This window comes from Erpetoichthys calabaricus, chromosome 1, assembly GCF_900747795.2.
Source record: "Erpetoichthys calabaricus chromosome 1, fErpCal1.3, whole genome shotgun sequence".
Classification (NCBI taxonomy): Eukaryota; Metazoa; Chordata; class Cladistia; order Polypteriformes; family Polypteridae; genus Erpetoichthys; species Erpetoichthys calabaricus.
The window spans coordinates 47,879,279-47,905,775 of NC_041394.2; the positions used below are offsets into that span (position 1 = coordinate 47,879,279).

At 38.1% G+C, this 26,497-nt stretch overlaps 1 protein-coding gene across 1 annotated transcript in view; it reads right to left on the bottom strand.

Annotated features, from left to right (window-relative positions):
* The window catches only part of piwil2 (piwi-like RNA-mediated gene silencing 2), a 211,332-nt gene that overhangs the window by 170,326 nt on the left and 14,509 nt on the right, over positions 1-26,497 (bottom strand). Inside the window, exon 2 of the mRNA XM_051924076.1 lies at positions 24,926-25,025. Coding sequence (XP_051780036.1) covers positions 24,926-25,025 — 100 coding nt within the window. The remainder of the gene's footprint in view (positions 1-24,925; positions 25,026-26,497) is intronic.

Sequence of the window (26,497 nt, forward strand, 5' to 3'; positions counted from 1 at the left end):
AAATTTCTCCAATTATAACCATTATCCTATGTACTTTAATTAACTTTTGTATGATGCGTCATTTTCTTTCCATAGTTAAGCTTGTTAGAAATTTCACTTTAATATATGTATTTTAATTGAATTAAATTAATTTTTATGGGTGCCACATGATTTTATTTTTAGTCACATATGACCAACAAAATCTTAGTACAAGAATTTTTTATAATTTTTACTTCAAATTTGAATAAAATCATGTCACTTAAAAACTTTAATTTTTTTTTTTTTTTTTTAAATATATATTTTTGTATCATTGATATTATCGCAAAACTGTCCTGAAAATTATTATTAATGTCATATCACCCAGCCCCAGAATGGACTTTTTATTCGTGGTATTTAAACTAGTAAGCACAATGACATGAGCAACTACTTCCTACTTCTACAAACTGAAATCTTAATGCTCAATCTAAAACAATGCTATTTGTTCTGAGAAATGCATCAAATTAAAACATTATGTAGTTTACATAGTTCTACCTGCTCACAACCAGGCTGTAAATAGTTATTCAGGTTCATACATAGATGCAACCAGTTATGACTGATGATTTATATTTCTCCAAAATACAGTTTATAAAGCAACCAAGAAACTTTCAGGCTGTTCTGAATGTTCCAATATACTGGGATGTTATCGCTGATGGAATACAGAACACTGACATCTACAGTCATCTCCTGATATATTCATTTGTGCACATGGGTTCCAAAAAAGTTCAACAATAAATCACACATGATAAGCATTAATATGGATCTCTGAAAATTACATAAAAAAAGTAAAAAATGTGCACGAGACTGGAAGCAAGATTAAAGAATGCAATGCAACATACAAAAACAGAAGAATAATGCATCACGAATAACTAGCAATTCCTGTTGCAGGATTCATTCCAAAGATTTCATTTCAAAGCAAATGTCATCAAAAAAGCAAAACAGGAAATCCAGCTGCTGCAGATGCTAAAATAACTTTCTTTTTCAAAGACATTTGAAACACGCAAATTTTATCATAGCTAATAAATCCATATTCAATCACCTGAAAAAACTTTTGAGCATGTGTAGAGAAAATAACCTTTTCCCGAAACTATTTATATAAATCTTTTCCTGAAACTACTTGTATATATCTTTATATTGATGAAAACTAATAGAAATTTTAGTCATTAAAGCATAGGAGTATAACTATTGTAGTCGATAGCCTTGGAATAAGCCTTAATGTGCCTTATGGCCCATTCAAAAACAGTCAATCTTATATAGACAAATTTGAATTCTGAACTGGTTTCTCCAAAATTAGAACATTAAAACACTCTAGACGAGAACAGCCCATTCAGCCCAACAAAGCTCACAAGTCTTTTCCACTTATTTCTTCCAAATAAATATCAAGTCGAGTTGTGAAAGTCCCTAAAGTCTTACTGTGTACCACACTACTTGGTAGCTTAATCTAAATGTCTATCGTTCTTTGTGTAAAGAAAAACTTCCAAATGATTGTGCAAAATTTACCCTTAACAAGTTTCCAACTGTGTCCCCATGTTCTTGATGAACTCATTTTAAAACAAGTCTCAATCCACTGTACTAATTCCCTTCATAATTTTAAACACTTCAATCATGTGACCTCTTAATCTTCTGATTAAACTGTATAGGCTCAGCTCTTTCCTCATAATTCAACCCCTGTAGCCCTGGAATCAGCCTAGTCGCTCTTCTATGGACCTTTTCTAGTGCTGCTATGTCCTTTTTGTAGCCTGGAGACCAAAACTACACACAGTACTCCAGATGAGGCCTCACCAATGTGTTATAAAGGTTGAGCAGAACCTCCTTAGACTTGTACTCCACACACTATGCTATATAACCTAACATTCTGTTAACCTTCTTAAAGGCTTCTGAATACCGTCGGGAAGTCAATAGCTTAGAGTCCACTACGACTCCTAAATCCATCTCATAAGGTGTACTCTCGATTTTCCGACCGCCCATTGTGTATTCAAACCTAACATTTTTACTTCCTATATATAATACTTTACATTTACTGACATTAAATTTCATCTGCCACAAATCTGCCCAAGCCTTTATGCAATCAAAATCCTTCTGTAATGATAACGGATTCCAAATAATCTGCAAACTTAACCAGCTTGTTACTTATATTCCTATCTAAATCATTTATATAAAGTACTGTGCAAAGGTTTTAGGCAGGTGTGAAAAAATCCTGTAAACAAAGAATGCTTTAAAAAAATGAAAGTGCTAATCATTTATTATTTTCAATAATCAACAAAATGCAGTGAAAAATCTAAATCAAATCAGTATTTGGTGTGACCACCCTTTGCCTTCAAAACAGCATCAATTCTTCTAGGTACACTTGCACACAGTTTTTGAAGGAACTTGGCTGGTAGGTTGTTCCAAACATCTTGGAGAACTAACCACAGATCTTCTGTGGATGTAGGCTTCCTCACATCCTTTTGTCTCTTCATGTAATTCCAGACACACTCGATGTTGAGATCAGGGCTCTTTAGGGGCCATACCATCACTTTCAGGACTTCTTGTTCTTCTTTACGCTAAAGATAGTTCTTAATGACTTTAGCTGTATGTTTGGGGTCGTTGTCCTGCTGCAGAATAAATCTGGGGCCAATTATACGCCTCCCTGATGGTAATGCATGATGGATAAGTATCTGCCTGTATTTCTCAGCATTGAGAACACCATTAATCCTGACCAAATCTCCAACTCCATTTGCAGAAATGCAGCCCCAAACGTTCAAGGAACCTCCACCATGCTTCACTGTTGCCTGCAGACACTCATTATTGTACTGCTCTCCAGCCCTTCGACGAACAAACTGCCTTCTGCTACAGCCAAATATTTCAAATTTTGACTCATCAGTTCAGAGCGCCTGCTGCCATTTTTCTGTACCCCAGTTCCTATGTTTTCGTGCATACTTGAGTTGCTTGGCCTTGTTTCCACGTCGGAGGTATGGCTTTTTGGCTGCAACTCTTCCATGAAGACCACTTCTGGCCAGACTTCTCCAGACAGTAGATGGGTGTACCTGGGTCCCAATGGTTTCTGCCAGTTCTGAGCTGATGGCACTGCTGGACATCTTCCGATTTCGAAGGGTAATAAGCTTGATGTGTCTTTCATCTGCTGCACTGTTTCCTTGGCCGACCACTGCGTCTACGATCCTCAACGTTGCCCGTTTCTTTGTGCTTCTTCAAAAGAGCTTGAACAGCACATCTTGAAACCTCAGTCTGCTTTGAAATCTTTGCCTGGGGGAGCCCTTCTTGATGCAGTATAACTACCTTGTGTCTTGTTGCTGTGCTCAATCTTGCTATGACATGAAACTGTCTTCCACAACCTCACCTTGGTAGCAGAGTTTGGCTGTTCCTCACCCAGTTTTAAGCCTCCTATACAGTGGTTTCTGTTTCAGTTAATGACTGTTTCAACCAACGTGTGACACTGATGATCATTAGCACCTGTTTGGTATAATTGGTTGATCACACACCTGACTATAATCCTACAAAATCCCTGACTTTGTGCAAGTTTACCTATAAGAATTGATGCTGGTTTGAAGGCAAAAGGTAGTAACACCAAATATTGATTTGATTTTGATTTTTCTTTTGCTCGCTCACTTTGCATTTTATAAATTGAACAAATGAATAAACATTGAACAAATAAATAAACATATTTCTGAAAGCATTCTTTGTTTACAGCATTTTTTCACAAGTGCCTAAAACTTTTGCACAGTACTGTATATTAAAAATAGCAGCAGCAATAGCACTGACCCCTGTGGAACACCACTCTTAACATTGGCCAATTCTGAATAGATTCCTCGCACCATCACCCTCTGCTTCCTGTGTCTGAGCTAATTATGCACCCATCTAAAAACATTACCCTGAACTCCCACTTCTTTTAATTTGATGCCCAACCTCTCATGTGGCACCTGATCAAATGCTTTCTGAAAGTCAACATAAATAATATCATATGCTCCACTTTGATTGTATCCTTTTGTTGCCTTCTCATAGAATTCCAGCATGTTAGTAAAACACGACCTCCATCTTCTGAACCCAAGCTGACTGTTCAGAATAACTCCTGTCCTTGCCAGGTGTTGCTCAATCTTATCCTTAATAATTCCTTCCATTAATTTTCCTGTTATGCATGTTAAGCTTACTGGCCTATAGTTGGTTGGATCTGCCCGGTCAACCTTTTTATATAATGAGATGATATTTGTCATTTTCCAGTCCTTCGTAATCTCTCCAGTGTGCAGTAATTTCCTAAAAATGTGTCAAGGGTTTATATATGTACTCACAAACCTCCTTAAGAACTCAAGGATAAATATTATCTGGTCCTGGAGATTTGTTTGATTTCAGCTTATTTAATCTGAGCAGCACTTCTCCCTCTACAATTTCCAAATCCCTCCGTACCTCCTTAGTAGTCGTGTTTACCACTGGGAGGTTATCCACTTGCTCACTTGTAAACACCTCAGAAAAATGTAAGTTTAGGACATCCATTATTTCACTGTCTGTATCTTTTAATTCCCCTTTATTATTTCTGATGCACTTGACCTCCTCCTTCACTGTTCTTTTACTATTAAAACACTGATTACATCCTGCCTGAAGAAGGGGCCTGAGTTGCCTCAAAAGCTTGCATATTGTAATCTTTTTAGCTAGCCAATAAAAGGTGTCATTTTCCTTGGCTTTTCTCTACATTCATAATGGCTAACACGGTACAACACCCTAGTACTACTAAAACACTGAAAGAATCTCTTAGGGACTTCTTTTGCCTTATCTGCTATATACCTCTCCAACTGTCGTTTAGCCTCCCTGATATCCTTCTTAATGGTTGCCCTCATGTTCTCATACACTCTACGATTCACTTTCCAGTCATTAGTCTTATATGCCTTATAAAGCAGTTTTTTCCTTTGCAACTTCATTATTAAATCTTTATTAATCCACTGTGGAGTTTTTTTTTTTTTTTTTTATTTCCTATTAGTTCCAAATTTAGGTATGTATCTGTCCTGCGATACATGTAAAACATTTTTAAACCTGTTCCACTACTCCTCAACTGTCTCCACACTTAAAAGCTTACCCAGTGTATCCTACTTAGACTTTGTCGCATCTGGTCAAAATGTGCCCTACCAAAGTTCAACTTAACAATTTTAGTCTTTGCATTCACCCTTTTACAAAACACTGAGAATTGTATTATTATTATGGTCACTTGACCCTAGTGGTTCAATAACCTCAACATCCTCAATTCTATCTTGATTATTACAACATATTAAATCCAGACAGGCTTCACCCCGTCACCCACATGCGGTGTTAAAAAAACAGTCACTGATTGCTTCTAAAAACTCCTGCTCTTGTGCTCCTCCATCTGCAAGTTTATCCCACTTAATACTTGGATAATTAAAGTCCCCCATGACTATAAGAATAATAAACTGCATAAAACAGACCATGGCAAAGTAAAAATAATCATTAAATCATAATCATTGCTGTGTTGAGCAGCACTTTTTGTGATACAACTCAAAGGAAAATGCACCATGCTGCATCATTCATGCAAATCCCAAAGACACAGTAGATGGCAAAAGAAACACAGAATATATTAGCACACAAAGGAACAGTTCCATGGTTTATACAATTAAGCACATTTCATTACATTTACTATATAATATTAGAAACTAATTTTAAGAATCAGAAGTAATAATATAAATGAAAGTAACACACTACAACAACATACTCCTAGTGAGGAATTAAAAATCCTGGGAGTGACTGAGCCCTAAGGCTAAGGAGTGTTGCCCCTGAATGAACACTGCCAGCAGGTAAAACAATAATTGCAGACCCGTTTTAATCTGTTAAACATGTAATGGACTACAGTCTACAGGCTTATACTGATTAATGTTTCCATAATTTACAGTCATATGAAAAACTCTGGGAACCCCTCTCAGCCTGCATAATAATTTACTTTCAACAAAAGAAGATAACAGTGGTATGTCTTTAATTTCCTAGGAACATCCGAGTACTGGGGTGTTTTCCGAACAAAGATTTTTAGTGAAGCAGTATTTAGCTGTATGAAATTAAATCAAATGTGAAAAACTGGCTTTACAAAAATGTGGGTCCCCTTGTAATTTGCTGATTTGAATACATGTAACTGCTCAATACCGATTACTTGCAACACCAAATTGGTTGGATTAGCTCGTTAAGTCATGAACTTCATAGACGGGTGTGTCCAATCATGAGAAAAGGTATTTAAGGTGGTCAATTGCAAGTTGTGTTTCCATTTGACTCTCCTCTGAACAGTGACAGCATGGGATCCTCAAAGTAACTCTCAAAAGATCTGAAAACAAAGATTGTTCAGTCTCAGAGGTTTAAACTGTCAGTTTCAACTGTAAGGAATGGAATCAGGAAATGGAAGACTACAGGCACAGTTGCTGTTAAACCCAGGTCTGGCAGGCCAAGTAAAATACAGGAACGGCTTTTGCGCAGGATTGTGAGAATGGTTACAGACAACCCACCGATCACCTCCAAAGACCTGCAAGAACATCTTGCTGCAGATGGTGTATCTGTACATCGTTCTACAATTCCGCGCAATTTGCACAAAGAACATCTGCATGGCACGGTGATGACAAAGAAGCCATTTCTGCACTCACGCCACAAACAGTCATTTGTTGTATGCAAATGCTCATTTAGACAAGCTAGATTAATTTTAGAACAAAGTGCTTTGGACTGATGAGACAAAAATTGAGTTCTTTGATCATAACAAAAGGCGCTTTTGCATGGCAAAAGAAGAACACCGCATTCCAAGAAAAACACCCGTTGCCTACTGTCAAATTTGGTGGAGGTTCCATCATGCTGTGGGGCTGTGTGGCTAGTTCAGGGTCTGGGGCCCTTGTTAAAGTCAAGGGTCAGATGAATTCAACCCAATATCAACAAATTCTTCAGGATAATGTTCAAGCATCAGTTACAAAGTTGAAGTTACGCAGGGGTTGGATATTACAACAAGACAATGACCCAAAACACAGTTCGAAATCTACAAAGGCATTCACGCAGAGGGAGAAGTACAATGTTCTGGAATGGCCATCACAGTCCCCTGACTTGAATATCATCGAAAATCTATGAGATGATTTGAAGCAGGCTGTCCATGCTCGGCAGTCATCAAATTTAACTGAACTGGAGAGATTTTGTATGAAAGAATGGTCAAAAATACCTCCATCCAGAATCCAGACACTCATCAAAGGCTATAGGAGGCGTCTAGAGGCTGTTATATTTGCAAAAGGAGGCTCAACTAAGTATTGATGTAATATCTCTGTTGGGGTGCCCAAATTTATGCACCTGTCTAATTTTATTATGATGTATATTGCATATTTTCTGTTAATCCAATAAACTTTGTCACTGCTGAAATACTACTGTTTCCATAAGGCATGTCATATATTAAAAGGAAGTTGCTACTTTGAAAGCTCAGCCAATGATAAACAAACATCCAAAGAATTAAGAGGGGTTCCCAAACTTTTTCATATGAGTGTAGATACAAGGTAGTATAAAATGCGAAGCAAACCTAGCCATACCTCTTTGTTAGCCTACAAGGATCCACGGTCAAAAGCCAGCATGAGAGCAAAGTACATTCATAATGCAGACTTCAAAATCAGTACCATGAAAAATTAGTACTGAAACAATTTTTAAAAAGTTACAATGAATGCTTATCAATATTTTGATGCTACTGACAACCCTACCAGGTACAACTAATACATTTTAGCACAGTCCACATTTCATAGATAAACTAAAGGACTTGAATGTCAGGGAATGTAGATTCTTTAAATTTTTCTTACGTATTTTGCATAACGTTCTGTTCTTTGGTCTATTAGGTTAAAGAAACTGCAATGAATTTAAAGCATCAAGCTGATTAAAGAAACCTCTTCTTTTGTGACTCTGCTTTTATTAGAAGAAAAGACAATACAGGAACAAATACTGTATATCTAATAGGATACAAATCCAAAAATCATATAAAGAACACTCCTAACTCATACAGCACAGTGAAAAAGGTGGGGAAAACAGAAACGGGAAACAAAAAAACAGTAGTTACCAGTCCACAGTCAACACACCATTTGAGCTGCAGCTAACCACGTGTCAATTGTGGCACTGGAGGATCTATTAATCTGACACAAAGTTTCAAAAAAGTCCATTTCCTGAGACTGGGCAGAAAAGAGTAAGACTTGCATCAAGAAACTAACAGGTTTTATTGCTATGGTACCTAAAAAAGAAACATTTATTTTGCATATTTCAAAGAGTTAAATGAAGAAAATCCCAAGACAGTATCTTTGAAAGAGACCTGTAGAGAAGTAATCTGAAAAATAAACAGTAAGACCATCCAAAAACATGTGGATAAAGGTGACAGGAGCATTAATAAAGAAAAGGGGGTAAGAAAAAGATATTCTTGAAGCACTTGATTAGTGCTGGGTGGTATGACCAAAATTCTACGTCACAGTATTTTTCAGAATTATACCAGTTTCACGATATACAACGGTATTTTTTTCCCCATGCATGAGTGGATGTTAACCACATTTTCCACTACAATTACTGCAGTAGACTGGCTAAGAGTAACCTATTCCACTGTCATGAGAATTGTACATTGTATAAAAAAAACATTTTAATGTGTGCACAAGTATTAATACAGGTTTGCATGGCCACATAAAGTGATAGTTTTCAAGGGGGTGGCACTAATGAAGAGAAGGAATCACACTGCATGACAGTTGCAGTCAAAATACAGAACCTTTTAATTGAACAAAACAACTTAAACTATTATGTTGACAACATATTTTCAACCATCCAAAGATGCATTTAGACTTAGTAAAATATCCAGAGGTGCTTGTCAAAAGTTGTACTGCACTGAACATGTATGTCTTAGAAAAGGAATAAATGGTGAATATTTTTTGTAAACCAACTACACTTTCTGTTAATGTTAACAATCTCTGTCCACTAACACATTAGCTGTATGGATTGTAATGGCGTTGGTTATCTCAATCCACCGCTTGCTTTTTTTGTCGTAGGCAGAACCTCTAGCATATGGGTCTACAAGTGACGTCTGACTCGACTGTCCTCTAGCTTTTTCAGTTTTACCTGAGGATGTGGAGGGTGCCAATCTTAGTACCATATATTAATGGTACTCCAAAGCATGTTTGTGGCTAAGGTGATGCAGCAAAATGCTTCTGTTGCCACCCCCAGCGACAACTTTAGCTCGACAGCATTTAAAGTAAATAGTTGTTTAGTTTTATAAGGTCGGATGTGGACCAAAGTATTACCAGAAAACAGACACGGCTCCTTTATGCAGCAAAAGTTCTTCTGTATCATCATGTTCAATTTTATCGTCTGCTACAGCTTCAATTTCAGGATGTTCTCTGTCCATTTTCACTGCTCAATACCTCCACTATCATATGTACTCGCACTGCATGCGCTGCACCACATTCCCAACATTGTTTAGGCTATTTAAACCGGTGTTGTGGTATAAGAAAAATCCATATCTTAACAAAAATAAACGGTTTTCGGTATGAACCGGTATACCTCCCAGCACTACACTTGTTTAATCCATTCAGCTGCAAATTTTTTGTGGTTTTTAAATTTCTGGTCATTATCAGCCTCTTCTCTCACTAGTAGTTTCGGTGATTGCAAAAGGGGGATTATGTCAGCCGTAGATGAATGCACTGCACTTATTTCTGTTGTAATTTGTTTAAATGGAGAGAGAAGAATGGTACAACTTTCCAATATTGCCCACAGATAGCTGCAGGTAGCTTGTAGTCTGCAGAGCAGAATCAAGCGCCCACTTTTGCTCCAGAAGAATTTACATAATGAAAAACATGTTATGCCATCAGGTTTTAATGTCCTGTTTGAGTCACATTTGAGGCATTTCCAATTGCGAATGTAAAGTCATTGCTTGTAAATACGCTAGAGGAGATTGTTAGGAATGACCTATTCTTTTTTGCATATGCTAACCAAGTCCATGACACTGGAGTTGCTTAACACACTCTCGTTAACAGCCAGCTGAAGTGTATGTACCATTCAACTATTAAACAGTTGTGAGATGATCTGTGCAGTACAAGACCCGGCTAACTCTCGAGCATGAAGCAATATCTTCTGAAGCTTAAAAATCGCAAACTATCCATTGAGCCATTACACTTAGCTTTATGACAGATATATGGAGTCAGATGCAAGTCCACCCACTAAGCTAAGTACCGCACCATTATCGAGAAATTTCTGTATATGACTACCTACACTGTTGTACATCTTTGATAATCAGATGTCAGAGAAATAAAACCAACTTGGAATTCTGTAACAAGATTCTAGGTATGTTATCAATTGCTGAAACCCAGTGTCCCTGACTACAGTGAAAGGCCGATTGTCAAGTGTAATGAATTCCATTACTTAAGTAATAAAAGTAATACTCTGACCTTAATTTTGTTCTGCTATCAAATGCTTCTGCTATTGACAGAGTTCTGCTATTTGTGGCCAGCAATGGAAATTGAGTGTCCCTGACTGAAGCAAATTTGCTTTTCAAAAACTCATCGTGTTCCATAGTATGCCTTGTCTTGAGGTGAGCAATTAGATTTGTTGCACTGTACGTTTTACCAGTATTTCCTCCTTTTTGCAGAGCAGAGTTTGCAAATAGTATTTCTAGTGTCATCTGCACAATCACTAAAGTAAACCAACACCCCAGACATTTTTCATCTTGCTAAATATGCTGCTGACGCATTATGGGAAATGTCTTCCCACAACAAATAATCAACAGTAAATATTGGCTTATTTCTAACAATTGGCCAATAGATGATTGCACAAGTTTGTTGCTTTATCAGCAGATACCACTAGTGGACCGATACAATTAGTGCATCTCTAGAGAGTACGGTAGGAAGGTCTAGTGAGAATAGCAAAGAATGTGGAAACTGGTTTCTTGACTTAAGTAATAAAATGGAACATTTCATACAAGGGGTGATAGGGAAGGAATGAAGATAGCAGAACTCCACATGTCCTTAGAACTGGATCGAAACTAAAAATTAAACAAAAAAACAAATACAAGGAAAAGAAAATGTGGGATGAAAATAGTGTCATGGGAGGATGGCAAATTCAGAAAAAATGTCACCTAGTGTGTTAAGACATTTATCTGCTCAAAAGGTGAAACAGACATACTGCAACCTCTAACCTTCACAGACTCACTGTAAAAAATGGTAATCCAGGAATATCAAGATGGGCAAGAGGCTAGGTCCCTCTCAACTTGCTGCCAAGCACTGAGCGCATACAAAAAAAAATTACAGGGGCATATATACAAGTGCAGTGTAATTTTAGGGGAAGACAAAGGCAATATTAAATTACATTCTATAGGAATACAGGGAGAGAAAAGGTAAAATAAAGGTACAGGGATGAAGAATAAATGCCCAGTGATAAAGCTCTGGAAGTAATAGCTCTGCATCAATCTTACCTTGAATCAGTGTCAAATATTTAATGGAAAAGGAGAGTTCAAACCTCATACCAAAATGGGTTAGGGAGTGGAAGTATTGCTCTAACAATAACAAAGTTGGAATAACTAATAATTGCAAACTGGGAGTGAAAAGACCCAACAAAAACTAGCCTAGAAATTGAAAAACATGAAACACCTTAAAACACAAAGGCATATGGAAATATTTAGAATCAGGACAGATATCTTTATACCAAAGTTTTTAAACAAAGATGCAAGTGTAATGGATGGAGAAAGAGGAGCCTGTTGGTATTAAGAGGTTTGGAGGAAGAAGAGCACATCTCCACCAATTTACACACATCTAATGGCTCAAGAGAATTAAAAAAGAATGTGTGAAAGATCCAATAGGGAATTGCCTGAGAAAAGCAGAGTATTATCAGCATATAAGAAGTGTTACAGTTACATTATCAATAGTAATATTGGAGATCAGTTCAGATTTGCTGAGGGCAGTAACAAGAGACTTCACAGAGATACTAAAAAGGGCAAAGAGGACATAATTGTCTGACACCGTTATATCAACAGAAAACTTGAAAAATAGAGATTATGAGCAAGAAGGCAGTGTGACAAGAGTAAAGAGTTTGAGCCATATTAACTCTCTTAAGGGTAATTTCTTTTTTTTTTTTTTGTTTCTTTTCTCCCAAGGCAGAATATTTTTCCAAAAATCTAACTTTTTTTAACAAAAGAACACAAAGCTATTGTTTAACATATCAAATCAACAAAAAATATTTACTTTTGACAAAGTTTCTGTCTTACATGTTGTATGAGCCTGCATACTATATGATTTCACATACATATCACATACATGTTACACAGTAAAGTCCTGAAAAGTATGATAATCACTCAAAGCAGCCAATCTATTGCATCTATTGCCACATTGCACTGCTTACAATATGTGTTGCACTGGTGTTTCCTTTTCAATTGTCTGTTGCTGCACTTTCTCACATATATTGTTAGTGTGTACTGTAGAGAGACAAGTCACCCATTTGATATCACGCCATGCCACTGCCACCAAGTTTCCCACCTGCATGAAAACCATATTGTCACCTCTTTTCATCTTCAGCCTGTCTGGCTTCAACTGTGAAGCCATGTGTCTCCTGTTCACCCTCACTGTGCCACAAGCTCCAATTCCCCTGCTCTGTAGCTCCATGAACAATTCTGGGCATGTATAAAAACTGTCCATGTACACAACATGACCCAAATGTTCATTTGCCCTGAAGCAGCTCCAGCACAACCTGACTTGTCAAGGGACAGTTCTCTCTTTGAAAGGAATACTTTCCTGTATATGTAATTACTTTCAGACAGGTCAGTGTTTGCTTCTGCCAGTACAAAATCCTTTATGCCATACTTTGTGGGCTTGTCTGGCATATACTGGCAGAAAAAAAAAGACGTCCCTTTTATTTTGTCATAGATTCATGCACAGACAAATCACAGCCAGACTGATAAAATTGTTTATATGTTGGTTCCACAATGTCAAGCAGGCGCTGAACTTTATACATGGGGTTATAGCCTGGCTCACCTCTTGGGATTTGCTTCTGGTTATCACAGAAGTGAATAAAACTTTGCAGCAGCACATACCTATCACGCGGCACAACCTGTCCAAAGCCACCAGGGAACAAAGCACATTTGGACCAATGCTCCCTGAAGTTATATCGTCAATCTAGTCCCATCTCTATTTGTAATACCACAAAGTCCTTCATCTCATCTTTTGTTGTGGATTTCCACTTTGAAAAACAAGAATGCGGTGCTAGCACAGCCTGCGATTCAAAAAATTGCTCTGCATACCTGTTTGTCTCGTCTGACAGTAGCTGAAAAGCAGCATCAGGAGACAGCAGCCTGAAATAGTCCAGCGGCTGGTAATCTGTCGTGTCCAACAGCAAGCCATGCTGTCTTGTGAAGTCCAGTAGCCAGTTTGGCTCCCACGGATCAATGTCTGGGTATTCTTCCCATACGAACCTTGCCGTAGGTGCGTTGGCTGCGCGAATGCGCTCAGCTGGCAGCTGATCAGCTGGGGTGGCATCGGCTCGTGTCTGATCAGCTGATGCCGGCTCCTCACTCTCCAGCTCGATCTCCTGATCACTGTCTGCACAATCAGATTCTGAAAAATCAGAGTCCGACTCAGCGGTAATGCGTAAACCATCGTCTGCTGAGCATTTTCTTTTCTGCACTCGCTTCGCTCCGTTGTGATGCCATCTTGCCTTTGTTTACATTTCGCAACTCACGCACACACAAGGATCAGATAGCTAGTCAATGAGTCTAACATTCCACCAAGCAGAGAAGGAATGCCTGTGACGGAAGACGGAACAGCAAGTTTTGTCAACATTAACAGCGGATTGTTGCTCTCTACCCTTGGATATCGACTTTTGTCGACATGCACCCTCAACCCATCCTGTCGACAAAAGTCGACATCCCCCCCTAAAAAAAGTTGATAAACTTCATTTCACACCCCATTCCCTCAGAGACTGGCTTTGGAAAGATTCAGAAGATCTAAGGTCTTGGCCTTGTTTAAGAAGTAAATATCAAGCCTTGGGTTTAATTTAGTCGTGGAGTCGCATGATCTATAAAAAAAAAAAAAAAGATTTAGTATCTAAAGCAGAAGCAATAGAATTATCTGCAAATACTGTAGCGCAGAACAAAACTGTACTAACAACTACTGTTTCACTTGGAGCATTAATTGATACACCTTATTCGTTTTTAGTTGTGGAAACTGAAACAAAAGGCAAAGCACTATGACTTCCGTAACGCAGAGAACATGGACAGACGGATAGCGACATGTAATTAACTCATAAAATCCCATTTTAAATTTTAAAATGGAAATTAGCAGAATTTAGAGATTGGAGGGGTGATTATAAAATTTCCTAATATATTAAACGTTATGAGCAATCTATCCTTGCATCATCAAATACTGGTTTATCGTTTTCCATTAAAGCACAATTCTGTGAAAACCCTTTAGTGGCTCTGTGTGTTTGCGCATTTGTTTATGTATGTTTTCTTATTAGGAAAACCACATGAGTAGCATCAAATGCTCCAACTAAGACCAAAGAACCAAGAAACAAAAGCTTAACTACAAAATTCAAGGCACAACAATATCTTGGTGACTAACAAATCTGGACAACTTTTCTGCCAACATACCACAGACAAGACATGAAGATACTTGCACTGACCACGTCAAATCTAAACCTCTTCTCAAGAACAAGGAGAAAGAACAATCAGAGATCCTCTTCAGGTAATAACAGAGGAAACAACAAAATTGTCAGATTCAAGATGCCAGTTTGTGGAGGGTTTTGCAGTTATGTGAACGGAGGCTGAGTTACCACTTGAAAAAACAAAGATGTGCCCTTTCTGTGTTAAGCATTGGACACAAAGAGGTGCACTGCCAGAAAATTGAGCAGTTTTCATCAAACTCATTTGCAAAATGTCTTTGAACAACATTATAGATGACATTGTTTTAAAGATTTGTGGCAAGAAAGTCTACACTATATTGTAGTTGATGAAACTACTGATTGCTGAGACCACAGCATTCTCAACATTGTGAAAGGTGAGTAAATATTTGGCTGTCTGGTAATTCTCTTATATAGGTAGTTCTAATGACACAGGATGTACAGTGCATCCGGAAAGTATTCACAGCGCATCACTTTTTCCACATTTTGTTATGTTACAGCCTTATTCCAAAATGAATTAAATTCATTTTTCTCCTCAGAATTCTGCACACAACACCCCATAATGACAATGTGAAAAAAGTTTACTTGAGGTTTTTGCAAATTTATTAAAAATAAAAAAAACGTAGAAATCATATGTACATAAGTATTCATAACCTTTGCTCAATACTTTGTCGATGCACCTTTGGCAACAATTACAGCCTCAAGTCTTTTTGAATATGAAGCCACAAGCTTGGCATACCTATCCTTGGCCAGTTTCGCCCATTCCTCTTTGCAGTACCTCTCAAACTCCATCAGGCTGAATGGGAAGTGTCGGTGCACAGCCATTTTAAGATCTCTCCAGAGATGTTCAATCGGATTCAAGTCTGGGCTCTGGCTGGGCCACTCAAGGACATTCACAGAGTGGTCCTGAAGCTACTCCTTTGATATCTTGGCTGTGCGCTTAGGGTCGTTGTCATGCTGAAAGATGAACCGTCGCCCCGGTCCGAGGTCAAGAGCACTCTGGAGCAGGTTTTCATCCAGGATGTCTCTGTACATTGCTGCAGTCATCTTTCCCTTTATCCTGACTAGTCTCCCAGTCCCTGCCGCTGAAAAACATCCCCACAGCATGATGCTGCCACCACCATGCTTCACTGTAGGGATGGTATTGGCCTGGTGATGAGCAGTGCCTGGTTTCCTCCAAACGTGATGCCTGGCATTCACACCAAAGAGTTCAATCTTTGTCTCATCAGACCAGAGAATTTTCTCTCTCATGGTCTGAGAGTCCTTCAGGTGCCTTTTGGCAAACTCCAGGCAGGCTGCCATGTGCCTTTTACTAAGGAGTGGCTTCCATCTATACTATACTATACAGGCCTGACTGGTGGATTGCTGCAGAGATGGTTGTCCTTCTGGAAGGTTCTCCTCTCTCCACAGAGGACCTCTGGAGCTCTGACAGAATGATCATCGGGTTCTTGGTCACCTCCCTGACTAAGGCCCTTCTCCCCCGATCGCTCAGTTTAGATGGTCGGCCGGCCAGCTCTAGAAAGAGTCCTGGTGGTTTCGAACTTCTTCCACTTACGGATGATGGAGGCCACTGTGCTCATTGGGACCTTCAAAGCAGCAAAAAATTTTCTGTAACCTTCCCCAGATTTGTGCCTCGAGACAATCCCTTCTCGGAGGTCTACAGACAATTCCTTTGACTTCATGCTTGGTTTGTGCTCTGACATGAACTCTCAACTGTGGGACCTTATATAGACAGGTGTGTGCCTTTCCAAATCATGTCCAATCAACTGGACTCCAATTAAGCTGCAGAAACATCTCAAGGATGATCAGGGAAAACAGGATGCACCTGAGCTCAATTTTGAGCTTCATGGCAAAGGCTGTGAATACTTATGTACATGTGCTTTCTCAGTTTTTTTATTTTTAATAAAATTGCAAAAACCTCAAGAAAACTTTTTTTCAAATTGTCATTATGGGGTGTTGTGTGTAGAATTCTGAGGAAAAAATGAATTTAATCCATTGTGGAAAAAGTGATGCGCTGTGAATACTTTCCGGATGCACTAAAGTACAGTAAAGTCACTGAACCAAAGTAAAGTAAATTATATTTAACCAGTATTAACAGTCTTTCCCATAGACAAATACTATTCATAAATGAGTTCCCTTTTGAAAATAGCAATGTTTTTGGATTCAAGAAATGTTTTCCCTCATGGTGTAAGTCACACAAGGTCCACATTTTCCTCTTCATTTATAAACTTGGCACCTACAAAACTTGGCGGAAGAGCAGGCATCTCCTCAGAAAATATAAGCCCTTAAAAGCAGGTCTCCTTTTCTTTTTTTTCCCATTTAATTCCCAGATTTAGCATCTTTCAGATTAATTAGCTAACTAAAGATATGCCGTAGATAAAGCCACAAATACAGATTTTTAAAATACAAGTGTAATGATCTACATTTTCAAACTGTAAACCTTTAACATTTAACAGTCATTAAAAATAAATTACATAACTACAGATACCAAATACCAGTGCTTTCTAGCAAACATCTTTATGGAGAGCTGCAACTTTTCCACCTTATCACAGGTGGTACTTCAGTCCCTTCAAAACAACCAGATGAATTTTAAGGACATTTTAGCAGTGACTACAAACAATGCATCATACACTCTGAAAGCACACACTGACGATTTAAAAGGGTTTAAGCTACACAGTGTGCATTCAACCTGCTCATGTCAAGTAATTGGTTTGGCGGATGACACCTGGCAGCACTACAATACTTCAGTGAAGCTGCAACACTGGTGATGTGGGTAAAGGAGGCTTTCTTTAAAAAGCCTGCCAGAAATAGATGATGGGAAATTGTTTCTGAAAGAAATTGCACAGATGCAGACCAAGGTCACCCCTGTGGCGAGAAACACCACATGGAATAGCTGGTTCAAATCAATACCATACCACACTGAACACATTCACCTCTACAAAGAGTTCTTTCTAGCTGGGAACACATCAGCTCAGGGTGTAGCAAATCCTGTAAAGATGACTGAAATTGAGGAACACCTAGAGACCCTAAATGTTAAGATAACCTTCACCTGAGAGGGATGCATCAAACTAGTAACAAATATGACAATTCTGGAGGGCACTCATTGTCCTACTATTGTCACAGTATAAAACATTATTGAGGATCTGGGTCCTTACCTAATGAATGGAACTGTAAAAACCTTTTTTTGCTTTGGTGCAAAAATGAATGAGCTGTTGAATCAGATGGGTGTGCGACAGATGAGAGAATAGCTTGACCACCTGCATGATGCATTTTACCTGGCCTTTGTCAAGTTTTCAAAACATTGGAATGTCCATCCTACAAAGGAAGTATATAAGCTGGCCAGATTATTTGTTTTTTCCATAACAGAAGCCTGCCAGGGGTCAAACTGAAGGATGCACTGAAAGTTCTGAGAATCAATCAACAGCGTATCCACACTGTGCCTCAATTCTGTGGAGCTTGATGAATACTTGAATTGTTGGAAGACAGCGTTTTCCAAGGAGATAGTGTTGTCCTACATATACTCGCCAGTCAGCTCAGTTAACAGTGAGCTAAACATCAACTGCCTCACAATCTCGTATTTCAATGGAAATGTGTGTTAAAGACAGAAATAAACTAAATTAGCAGAACTTCAAAGTTAAAACGATTTGCACTGATTAAGGGCATTGGAACATAAGGACTGTAAACATGTGAAAATCAAAAACTAATTACTAATTATTAAATAATTATTAAAACTAATTAAAAGAAAATAATGTTTCATGTTGCATTAGAGGTATCCGTTGAGTTAAATGTTTTCGTTCTGTTTGGCTTTGAAATTAACATGCAAATATTTTTTAAACTTACTTTTACTTTTACTGTAACACTTCAGTAAAAACAATATTTGGAATTAACTTTTCGTCAATATCGCATTGAATTTTGATTCCACGTTTGGACTTGCATCGTGACAATGCAACATATAACTGGCTGTGAGTGAATATAGTTTCTTTCTCTCTAATAAATAAACCGATTTTTTCAAATTTTGGTCCCTGTGATTTGTTAATTGTCATAGCAAAAGCTATTCTAATGGGAAACTGTAAATGTTTTAATATAAATACCATTATTGGCTGTAGAATTTCTAATACGTCCGATAATTTTACTCTTTTGATTCTATGTTGCATCGCTTCTCGGTGATCATAAATATAAACCTGACCGAAATGCATTTTCTTTGAAATTAAACTGGTAGTAGCTTTAATTGTTGCGGAACCACAGATTCTCATAGCGTATGCTCCTGAATCGTGTAAATATATGTTCGGTGCATTGAATGATGCGAACGCAAACAGATTATTGTAGATTCAGATATTCTGCCTGTAGTGTTTGTGGATTTCACTTTCACCAAATAAATCATTTAATTCTCGCGGATACGCCTCTTCATTGGGAAGAAACACTACTTTTCCCTGATGGCAACACGAATTAGACAATCTACAAGTATCCGATTTAAACTTTAAAGCCGAATAATATCTACAAACTTCTGTCATATCGCCTATGTCCATATATTCCATCTCTTTCCGTTATTTCACGGAGTAATAATTTTTGTTTGTTAGCGCTAATGTGATCTTTACTATCAGTTTGAGACTTTCGAATTTTAGTACTTTTATAATCTCCAACCTGCTCTGCATGTGTATCACGGCAACATTTTTGAACCTCTTTACAACATTCTACTTTGTCTTCTACTCTGTCTTTTATTTCTGACTCCACTTGGACCTGGCTAATATTTCCATTCCACTTGGTCCAGGCGGATTATTACTTTCCTTTTCTTCCAAATTTGCACTTGGATTGTTATTGTTCTTTTTTTGAATTCTTTTCTCTCCAACGCTTTTGGGCCTCTTTTCGATGCACTGCCTTTTCTTCTTCGCTTACTCGTTGACATTTCATCTAGAACGTATAAAATTATTGTCCAGAAAAGGACAACAGTGATGTAAATGAATAGATTGTATGTCTTGTATTAAAATGAGGAAAACGTAAAAATGTATAAGAGCTGAGAGCACAGGAACTATGTCTGACAATAGCATTCACACAAATGAGGTGAGTGGATCGTGGGCATGGTTGTAAATGGTTCAGAGGAGGGCAGGACTTGTCAAAATCTCTTGGCAAAAAGTATTGTCTCGCGGGACTTGAAAGTATCTCTCTTAAAAGTCTTGTCTCAGGATTTCCTTTTATAACAGAAGGATAGATTAGGCCTGGGAAAGACAACACATTAAACAGGCCACATTAATCGCAAATATTAACACGTTAAAAAATACTTTTACATCCAGGGCGGGGAACGAAGCAAATGCTTCAAGCAGTGCTTTGGTCAGGGCGGCATTTTCATATTTTTTTTCTTTTTTTAACATTATGAAATAATAATACTGTAATGATCCAGCCAGAGACTCAAGAGGGACATGGGGCTGGAGAGCTACTAAACACTGTGCTTGCAGAAGATGCAGTACAATATGATAGTGAAACACTTCAGTGTGACAAGGTGGTCCCAGAAGAAAGGGTGGAAGGTGCTAGAAGGGGTGCTCGTTTTGTTGGCACTAGGGACAGAGAGATGGAGAACACCACGTGCAGTAGTGCCACTTGTTGGGACGAGAAGCAGCAACACAATGTGCGGGAACAGCACAAGAGTGACCAATCTAGTAGAGTGTAACAAGAGTCAAAGAGCGGTATGCTTCAGGGCTGTAACAGTGAAGTGGAAGACAAGCAGTGTGAAAGAGCTGAATGAGTCCGATTGAGAGTAGAAAGGTTGAGTCTTCCATGGGTAGAACAGTGGGAGTTTGGCTGGGAAGCAATCACTAAAAGCTCATCAGTTTCAAACTTCTGAAACATGCACTACTGTTGTTCCTCCCTGACTGACTGTAGGTGTTAAAGTACAAATAAATGTGTACCTAAAGAATTACATACACATACAGTACCAGTATTTATATATTACCTTTAAAAATTATGTAATAAAATTTTAAAGATTTAATATTTCATATTACGTGGTTAACAACAATATGCCACATGTCAATATGTAGCATTGGTGTTTCTTGATTTATACATACTGACACACGTGCAGGGGGAGTGGGGTTTATTGTAGTCGTGGTGCAAAAGTGAAAAGTTGCAAAGATAAAAATTATGCTTCTTTAAGAAGATATAAATCAGTCTCATATCACATAAGTGCTAAAGTTATCTTTGAGTGGCACTAAAACCAAAGTAAGTCTCTAATACGAGGGTTGTTCAATAATTATCAACCCAAGTATGAAAGAAAGTTGCAAGCATGCTGAAATATATCCGGGGATGATGCGACATAGCTCAAGGTTACTCATGCACAGTTGAGGCTCAGTGCGAGTCTAACATTCCAAGAGACAGGATGTCAGAACAGTCCTTTTACGAATCAAGTAAGCTTCTTCAAGACAATGCACCGGTTCACATGTCACGTCGATCACAGGCTGCCTTCCAAGAATATGGGTTCCAGAAGCTGAATCATCCTCCCTAGTCCTGACCTGGTTTCCTCAGATTATTTCCTGTTCTGAGATTTGAAGAAAAATCTCTCCATGGACAGTGGCTTTCAAGTGATGAAGGCAGCAGTGACGTCCTGCTTTGAAGGTCAAACAGAGGATTTTTTTTTCAAAAGGGTTAAAGTCATTGCAGGAAAAGTAGATGAAGTGTATAGAGCTAACAGGGGACTATATCAAAAAATAAATTTTTTTTGAAAACTTTTCTTTTCTACCGAGGTAGATAAATTATTGAACGCCCCTCATACCTCTATATTTAACTCACAGGGCAGGTAGCTTACGATGCTGAATGCCCTAATATAATGAATAATTTAATGAAACAGGAGTGTAATTATTCCATTATTCCAGTTGTCAGCATGGTGTCAATTCTTTTTAAACAATAGAATCCCTGAAGCCTACGAAAAAACTTGCAACCCCGGGCCACCTTAAATTCCTTTGCACCTCTCCATTAGTGTCTTTTGTTTTGTAAATGTGTTGATCAGTCAAATCGGTGAAAAAAATTCTCCCAGCTTAAGCCTTGCTTATCTTGGTGTGAGGTGCCTGGAGTTGTATAGGGTAAATAATATATTATTATTTGAAATGCATGCATTTCACGTGTGTTCCGTGTCTACAAAGGACATTTACTCAACATACAAGGTTTCATAAAGGAGTTCAACCATACCAAGTATAATTTTAAAATGTTTATGATTCAGAAAGTGGAGAAGATGTACCAACAGAACATAAGGCAATATTCTAACCAACACCTCAATTAGAAAAATCTACCCTTAGAGCCAGATCCAGATCCTACAATTCTGACACAATGCCAGAGTTACATTAACTATTATATAGAAAAGGAAGGAGGCACAACAGCAACCAGGGAAACAAAAGACCATAAGAAAAAGAAATGGGGAAAAAAAACAAAAATCAGAGCCACCCGTAAACTTCCCCCTAAATAATCAACAAAAGTTTTCTAAAAGTAACTAACCCTAATTAGAAAACTCGCCAACCTACCCAAACCCTCCCAACACACGTCAACATGAACAGATTCACTTGAACAAAAGGAAAGAGTTCCCCACCCAAATAAGCAGAAATGGCAAAGACTACTATACAATGAGCTAGTCTGCACAGTTAAAAGAGCAAGAAAAACGATAAACGGCAGACTGGAGCAAACCATAAACCTGCCACAAGCACCAAAACCCAGGAAAGACAACAGTAGGCTTTTGATTCAACTAACAGTGGATCAAAAATAAATAAATAAAAGTTCCAAAAAACAAAAGTTGAATATGTGTAGACAAATCATTGTGATCATGTCACCCAACTGACTCTGGGTTTTGGTTGTTTCACAGAGATGCATGAGAAAAGTGTGACATGCAGGTTTCCTCTGACCCATGTAGTGGAGGTGGAATCTCTCTGGAGTGAATGAGGTTATAAAGAGACAAAGCAGCTGGGAGCATGTGGCGCCTCTGAAGACCTGAGCAGCACAGCAGAAACAGTATTGCAAAAACTAACAGTCCCTTTTAGAGCTGTTCACCAGCAATCAGTACAAAGAAGCTAATTCCATTCCTCCCATCTCCCACAACACCAAGGGTAATTAGTATTACTGAGAATCCGCCATAGAATCAACATCAGCAATTAGAGTTATGAGAGAAAGAGAATAAATTTATATTTTCTATATACAATTTATTTTTGTATAGCCCAAAATCACACAAGAAGCGCCGCAATGGGCTTTAACAGGCCCCGTCTCTTGACAGCCCCCCAGCCTCGACTAAGAAGACAAGAAAAAAACTCCCAAAAAATCCCTTGTAGGGTAAAAATGGAAGAAACCTTAGGAAAGGCAGTTCAAAAACAGACCCCTTTCCAGGTAGGTTGGGCGTGCAGTGGGTGTCAAAAAGAAGGGGGTCAATACAATACAATACACAAAACAGAACAAATCCTCAATACAGTATATGTACTTGCACTTTAAATATTCTGTGTTTTATTCTATGCACTTCTCTTTCAGGTCATTAAACAAAAGCAATCTGTAAGTGATGAAAGAAAAAAAAATATTACGTTCCTGCTAACGTGTACAATGAAGTTAGGCATACGCGTAGTTGCATCTGTAATGAACACCTATAGACTTTTTTCATCATCATTCCCTAAACAACACAGTAATCTATAACATACTATTTACCTAGCATTTCCATTGTATTAGTTATTATAAGTAATCTAGAGATAATTTTAAGTATACAGAAGTTACATGCAAACTTTAAGTCGTTACTATTATATACAAGGGATTTGAGCATCACCACGGTGTCCTGAAGCAAACCCCAGTGGATACAGAGGATGAACTGTACAAAAAAAAAAAAAAAAAAAGTTGGCAAAACTTAACAGTACCCTAAGTTCTTGTCAATAAGCCGCGGCTTATCTAAGGAAAAAAGTTGTGAAAATGAAAAAATAGAATATCGGCTTATACATAAATCCGGCTTATACATCCATCGCGGGGGTTGCGTTCCAGAGCCACCCGCGAAATAAGAATATCCGCGAAGTAGAAACCATATGTTTATATGGTTATTTTTATATTGTCATGCTTGGGTCACAGATTTGCGCAGAAACACAGGAGGTTGTAGAGAGACAGGAACGTTATTCAAACACTGCAAACAAACATTTGTCTCTTTCAAAAGTTTAAACTGTGCTCCATGACAAGACAGATGACAGTTCAGTCTCACAATTAAAAGAATGCAAACATATCTTCCTCTTCAAAGGAAGAAACAAATCAATATGTCTGTTTGGCTTTTAAGTATGCGAAGCACCGCGGCACAAAGCTGTTGAAGGCGGCAGCTCACACCCCCTCCGTCAGGAGCAGACAAAGAGAGGGAGAGGGAGAGTTTGTTTTTCAGTCAAAAATCAATACGTGCCCTTCGAGCTTTTAAGTATGCGAAGCACTGTGCAGCATGTCTTTTCAGGAATCAGCTTTACAAAAGATAGCAACGTGAAGATAATCTTTCAGCATTTTTAGACGAGCGTCTGTATCGTCTAGGTGTGCAAACAGCCCCCCTGCTCAATCCCCATACGTCAGGATCACAGATAGTCAGCGCAAGATTGACAGAAAAGTAAGCAATCTAGCTTCTCAGCCATCTGCCAATAGCGTCCCTTGTATGAAATCAACTGGGCAAACCAACTGAGGAAGCACGTACCAGAAATTAAAAGACCCATTGTCCGCAGAAATCCGCGATATATATTTAAATATGCTTACATATAAAATCACAATTTAAATGACCGCTACGCGCTCGTGTTGACTCGGCGACGCCCAGAGCAGAAAAACGCGCTCCGGCCGCTCCAACCGCGCCATGCGGGGAGTGAGAGAGACGGCAATATCTCACACTCTCTCCCCCCTTAAAGAAATTAAATGGGCGCGAGTGAGACCACTGACCTCCCTCCCTTCTATTAGTTATAGGTTATAGTATGTTCGGCTTATCCATGAGTCCGGCTTATCTATGATACGATTTTATTTTAAAAATTCGTATGATTTTTGGTCTCCGGCTAATACATGAGTCCGGCTTATAGACAAGAACTTAGGGTAATAAACTTGCATGTTAACTATGACTACGAAAAACAAGAACCCAAGAAGAATGCAAACTAGTCAGGCCAACATGCTGGCACAGGAACCCGTAGACCACACATTGCACCCCTCTCAAATAAAGGTGGTTTAAGGTAGTCTCACACAAGTCTGTTTAAAAAAAATTTGACTAATCCATTACTCATGGCCATCTTTTCAAAAAACATCTGGTTTACAATACTAAACTAAGCATAATGCTCACCTGTTAATTCAGCTCCTCCAAATTTGTTTATTTCTTCTGTGGCAAGCCCAATACTCTGGAACATTGTAATCAGTGGGGAAACTGAACATGGGGACTCCAACTAGAATGTGTAATTAATAAACATATGAAAAAAAAAATCGAAACTGTACATAAAGATTTTCATTATTTAAAAAAAAAAAAAAAAAAAAAAAAAAAAACACCCTGACATGACTAAAGTGAAAACATGCATCAGCACCATAGAAATAGTATAAATGGCAATTTTGTTATTTTATATAAACCTAGTTGATATCTTGGTAGCTATGCAAGACAATACACAAAGAAAATACATACAATCACTGTTACTAACAAAAATCTCAAAACTGCAGGAAAAACTGTATATGAAATCAAGCACACCTATTAATATTTTTACTATCGTCAAAAATACCTACAGTACATCCATAAAAAAAAAAAAAAAAAAAATCAATCTGATTGCCTATCACAAAAAACATGCAAACAAATTTTCACAAAATTTTGCACATGCATTGTCATTGGTCCAACTTAAAATTGGAGTCATATGGTGTATCGGTAGAGGGGTTGTAATGAAGAGGGCAAACCAAAAACTAGTTGTGACTTGGCAACTACAATTCCCATCAGGCAGCAGGACTACACGGAGGCTGGTGAGAGGACACTGTTAGTGTGTGCAAAAATTTGTACCAGCCAAAGCAGGATATCATCCAATATCAGGAACAATACTTTCTTCAGAACCAATTCTGAACCCTTATATTTTTGGAGGAAAAAAAAAAAAAAAACACAACACTACTGTTACACCTGGATATCATTACTAAGTATGACAGAAATAAATACACAAAAAAAAAAAAAAAAAAAAAACAAATGTTAATGCAATCATTCACAAAACAACGACATTCTCAACTCATGACAGCAAAGAAATTGACAGTTAGGGAGCAGTGTATATTATGGATGACAGACTCATTTCAGCCAGCAAGAACAAAAGGGTCAACAACTTTCTTACTATAATCCATTGTACAATTATACCCATGCAACCTCAAGTACTAGGGCTAGGTTATTTTAAATCAATACATCAGTTGTGTAATATAAACTCTCTGCAATATAATGGGGGTTAATTCATTCTGGAAATCAGTTAGTTAATGCTCTCTTCAATGAGACTATAGATAAATTTTACAGCAGTAACTGAGTTTATGTACGGCCAGCAGGGAGCAACAAACATTTACTGGCAAAAATTGAGCATGGCAGGCAGTGAGAGCATAGCCATACAAGTGTTGAAATATACTAGCAACCTAAAAGGCACAAGGTTTAAAAAAGGGGCGCAACATCCCAGTATCTTTCAAAGCACAAAGAGCATGGCAGTAAACAAAATGCACACATTCAATAGGACAAAACCAATTTTCAAACTGGCAAAACTGGACAATACAACAGGATTTCCTAAATCAGAATTTAGCACTGCAGCAACGTCAATCTATTCAAGGAAAAAGCCATTTACTCTGGTATCAGATCATGTACAACACTGTACTTGATGAAGGCAGGTAATTCATACAACATGCTAGACACTCCTGA